Source organism: Egretta garzetta, unplaced genomic scaffold, assembly GCF_000687185.1.
Source record: "Egretta garzetta isolate BGI_Z169 unplaced genomic scaffold, ASM68718v1 scaffold1283, whole genome shotgun sequence".
Taxonomy (NCBI): domain Eukaryota; kingdom Metazoa; phylum Chordata; class Aves; order Pelecaniformes; family Ardeidae; genus Egretta; species Egretta garzetta.
Window position 1 is genome coordinate 19,426 of NW_009259132.1, and position 4,845 is coordinate 24,270.

Sequence of the window (4,845 nt, forward strand, 5' to 3'; positions counted from 1 at the left end):
CATCGGTGATGAGCAATGGGGTATGATGTAGCGCGTTTTCAGGGGGACGTTGATGAAGACCTTATATGCCCCATCTGCAGCGGGGTCCTGGAGGAGCCGGTTCAGGTAGGTTTCCGTCTGAGCACTGACTGTGGCTACTGAAAGCCTCCGATTGCAGCTCCAGACTTCTAGATGTCTTGATCAGATGATGGGCGCCACACGCAGCGTGTGCACTAGGTGAGCTCAATGCATTCTTAACTTTCCTACTAATGGTTTAAGGCAACAGTACGGGTAAGGAACCAGCACCAGGGATAAAAGTCTGTGGTTGTGTGAGTTCTGGTGGAACTGAACTAAAGTTCTGGGTTTGGGGGATGTCCTGGGGTCAGCAAGGAGGTAGGAGGAAGGAATAAGCTTGCTCTGGGACAGGTTTCCCTTACTCTGTCGTTCCTTATTCCCTTCTTAACTCTGCCAAAGCTCAGTGCAGCTGCGTGGGGTCCCAAGGCAGAGACAGCAGCAGCTTTGCTGAAATCTGACCCTTGCTTTCGGCTTCATGCTTGGCTGTGACCCTCCATGCTTCCCCGCTACGTGCTTCCTCCATGCTGCAGAGCTGCTCTGGTTTACCTGCCCATGGGAGCCTGGCTTGGCTCTCCTGCTCCCTCCCTGTCACCCAGCGTAGCTCAGGGGATGGACAGACCCCGGTGCTGGTACCAGCACACTGTTCTGCCTGGGCCCAGCACAGCCGGGTGGCTTGGCGGATCCTCGGGCTCACTCTGCAGCGTGTGCAGCCCCTTGGGGACGGGGGGTGTGCACGGGGAGCGGCCGCTTCCACTCCTCCCTCCGCTTCCTGCGAAGTGGAAGGGCTGTTGGATGGGGCTTCCCTGTGAGCTCTGTTGTTCCGAGCTCTTCCAGCACAGCGTCCCTCCCGAGCACGGGGTCCTGCTGAGCCCTGGTACCTGGGGAGAGGTTACTGGGGGCTGTTAGAGCCCCCTCACCGAAGCAGAGCACTGATTTCTACACAGGACTTTATCCCCCTGCTCCCTTCCCCTTCCCTTCAGGGTCTGTATGCCACTGGCGGTGTTCGTACGCTGGCCGAGCTGTGGCTGCATGCTGGGTGGCTCAGTACCCTCTGCGCAAATCCAGCTTTGTTTGAAATAAAACGGATTTAAAATAAAATGGAGCTGATCTGAACCCTGTGCATAATTATTGCAGTTTCATGGCTTAATAATGAACTGCATCACGCAAGCTGTGGTTTGTGCCCTGCTGGTGAGCTGCCCCAGGGGGATCCCGGCGCCCTGGGGGCTGCCTGCTGTAGCCCAGGGGGCTGGGGTGCGTGGAGCTGCACTCTCATCATTAAAATCGTGTGTTAGCACCTTCCAGCCACGCTAGTCTGTTAGGTCAAAGGAGCTTTGTTTTTAAAGGCTGTCACATAAACCAGAGGGGAAGTTGCATGTTTATTTAAATCTCAATATCACAAAACCCACTCATTCCCAGGCTTCTCTCAAGCGTGTTTAACCCTGTCTGTTGGGTGCCAGCCCTCTTGCTCCTGCCAGTGCCGCAGCAGCCGGAGCTGCACTGGGGCTGAGTTCGTAGCTGGGCACAAGCTTTGCTCTGGAGAGAGCGAATTCCTGAGGGCTCCTTCCTTGTTCCTCCCTTCCAGCGAGGGCCCTCTGCCTGGTCAAAGCAGGGCCACCCCCCAATTCCTAAACCTCAGTGGGGTTGGGCTTGGGCTTGAGAGGGTAAAATGCCGCAAGGGGAGCGGAGCCAGCGGTGTAGAGCCTTGGAGAGCAGGACTTCAGGAGGGAGAGGAGGGGCTGTCCCTGTGCCAGAGCCTGGCTTATCCGCCCGCTGGCTCGGAGAGGCTGGGCTGGTTGGCTCGAGCTGCGATGCCACGGGGGGCCGCACTAAAACTCCCAAGATGGTCCTGTAGCTTGAATGGGTGAATCCCAATTCAGCGTCCATCCTGCAATCGTCATCTGCCTGTGTCGGCTGGTATGGGGCAGCCTGCGAGGCCCTGTGTGCCAAGGGAACAGCTTGGAAAGGAGACTTGGCTCTGAGTGCCTCTGACCTTCCTGTAACTCCGGGTTTCTGCTCCTTGGAAGAAAGCTTGGTGTTGTCCGAAGAGCTGGCGCACGTCCCACTCCCCCTGCCCAGCCTTAATGCTCTTTCAATTGCAACTTGAGCGCAAGAGCGGAGCCCAGCTGTGTAAATAGTGAAGTAATCTGCCCTGGAAAAATGTCCGCCCTTAGGGTCCCACTCTGCCGTGCCCCCTCAGCCCTCTCGGGGGGCAGCAGAGCAGGGCAGGAGCACGGGGGGGAGGGGGGGTCTGTGCCCTGTCCCAGGCAGCCGCTCTGCTTGCAAGGACACCACGTGCCTGGGGGGACGAGGGTCCGGTGGCGGGGCTGGGCACACAAACTAAACCCAGAGGTGGATGAAGGTGGGCGGCTGCTTTTCCAAGGGCAGCTGGGGGGCTCTGCCTTGGAGTGGAAGGTGCTGTGCATGGCTCTGGCTTTTAGTGCCCCGTTCCCCTGTGCCTGCTGGTGTAAGGGAGGTGCCTCTTCCCTTTGCTGCCCTCCCCCACGGCAGCACCCCTCGAAGGCTGAGCGCCTTTCTCCGGTCAAGGTTGTCCTCCGCATGCGAACCAGCGAACGCTTCCCCGCCGGGTCCGAGTAACGCGCGGCTGTTCTCTGCCCCTCCGCAGGCTCCTCACTGCGAGCACGCCTTCTGCAATGCCTGCATCACCCAGTGGTTCTCCCAGCAGCAGACGTGCCCCGTGGACCGCAGCGTCGTGACGGTTGCCCACCTCCGCCCCGTCCCGCGGATCATGCGTAATATGCTCTCGAAGCTGCAGATCACGTGCGACAACGCTGTTTTCGGCTGCACGGCGGTCGTGCGACTTGACAACCTGATGTCTCACCTCAATGACTGCGAGCACAATCCAAAGCGCCCGGTGACTTGCGAGCAGGGATGCGGGTGAGGATGGCCCTGGGGAGCTCTGCCATGGAGGGGGGGGGCAGAGCGGGGGCCACAGCCTTGGGGAAGGAAATGGGGGCTCGGTGCCTGGTGCCCTTTTGCCCCCTGGGCATGGAGCTCCGGGGGTGGCAGGGCTTCCGAGGCCCGGGTGCTGCAGAATGGGTTGGGAAGGATTTTTAGTCGAACCCATTTCTTTTTAAACTTTGCTCAAAGCCCCTGGCTCTCCAGCTCCTTGCTGGGGCTTGGGTGTCGGTCGGCTGCTGGGAACAGGATACTGGAGCCTTTGTGAATCCACCCAGAGCCATTCCAGCCCCCTGGGACAAGTTCCAGCAGGAGTTCTGCTTCCTCCTACACGCTGCCGAGGGCCGGGAGCTGGTCTGGCCTGGGCCCTTGCGCTCTCGGTGCCGATACCCATCCCACTCCCGTGTTGTAAGCGTCCAGCCGGATGGCGACTGACTCTTGGCTTGGAGACTGTCAGAGGCAGGATCAGGCCCACGGGACCTGGTGCTGAGCCCTGATCGCTTTGGAGGTGGAAAATCCCTGTTGCCGGCCGACCTGGTGGTGGTTTGTTCCCATAGCTCTCCCCGAGCCCGTTTGGCTCGGCCTGGAGACACAGCAGGGAACATCCTACCCCTGTCGGAGGTTACGGCGCTGGGCTCCCCGGGCCCCTTGGCACGTCCTCCAAGACTGGATTTGTCCTGGAGCCTGTCGAGGTGCTTATGCCGAGCGCTCTGGTGCATAACATTCCCTAACCTGGGGCCTCCGCCTTTTTGTGTAACGCTCCGCAGGTTGGAAATGCCCAAAGACGAGCTGCCAAACCACAACTGCATCAAGCATTTAAGGTCTGTGGTGCAGCAGCAGCAGACGAGAATCGCTGAGCTGGAGAAGACCTCGGCGGAGCACAAGCACCAGCTGGCCGAGCAGGTAGGTGCGGGGCTGCCTCGCAGCGGGGTCTCCCGTGGGAAGGGGTGGCCTCACCCACTCGGACACCAAACACCCAAAAAAGGGTTGGGGGATGAAGGTTGGGGGCGCTGCGGCTGTTGTGCACCGTCGCTGCCGGGGCGGTAGCTGAGCCGCGGCGCTGGGCTCTGCTCTCGTGACGCGTAGCCGCGGTGCCGACTCCCTCTTTGCCGACCCCGCCGTGTCCTGCCTCTCGCAGAAACGGGACATTCAGTTGCTGAAGGCCTACATGCGCGCCATCCGCAGCGTCAACCCCAACCTGCAGAACCTGGAGGAGACCATCGAGTACAACGAAATCCTGGAGTAAGTGCCGGTTCTCCTGCCCGTCGGGAGGAGCTGGGGAGCCCTGCGTTGGGGCGCCGGCGGAGCCGGGAGCCTGCCGGCTCGGCTGATGGATGTGGGGGGCGGGTGACGCGCCTGCCGAGGCACACCTGAGCAGAAAGCATCTCACAAAAGCGAGGGGGCAGTTGGGGGGTGCTGGTGCTGGCGGGCAGCATGCAAGCTCCTCATACGGGGGGGCCGGGCCGCTCCTATTCTTCCACCTGCATCCTGCCCACAAGCAGGAAGCTGCCGGATTCCTTCCTCCCTCTGAAAGGCCGGATTCCCCCCGCAGCTTCTCATCCCCTCCCCTTCCCCTCCCTCTGGGGAGCAGCAGAGCCGAGTCCGCAGCTGGGTCCTGTTTGGGGCTAAAAACGGGGGGGTAGGGGAGCGGAGGCATTCCCGATCCAGCCTCGCTCCCGAGCGCGGCGCGGACCAGCGCCTCCCATCTGGTGGGAACCACCAAAACCACGCGCGGTGCTGACCGCTTGTCCCCTCTCTGTCCCCAGGTGGGTGAACTCCCTGCAGCCGGCCCGGGTGACGCGGTGGGGTGGCATGATCTCCACGCCGGACGCGGTGCTGCAAGCCGTCATCAAGCGCTCGCTGGGGGGGGGGGGC

General features: G+C 61.3%; 1 protein-coding gene across 1 annotated transcript in view; it reads left to right on the plus strand.

The window, feature by feature from the left end:
• Nucleotides 1-4,845, plus strand: part of LOC104123314 (E3 ubiquitin-protein ligase NRDP1) — an 18,372-nt gene that overhangs the window by 13,122 nt on the left and 405 nt on the right. Inside the window, 5 exon segments of the mRNA XM_009635551.2 lie at nucleotides 1-105; nucleotides 2,678-2,949; nucleotides 3,738-3,873; nucleotides 4,109-4,212; nucleotides 4,737-4,843. Of these exon segments, the coding sequence (XP_009633846.1) occupies nucleotides 16-105; nucleotides 2,678-2,949; nucleotides 3,738-3,873; nucleotides 4,109-4,212; nucleotides 4,737-4,843 (709 nt within the window). The 5' untranslated portion in view covers nucleotides 1-15.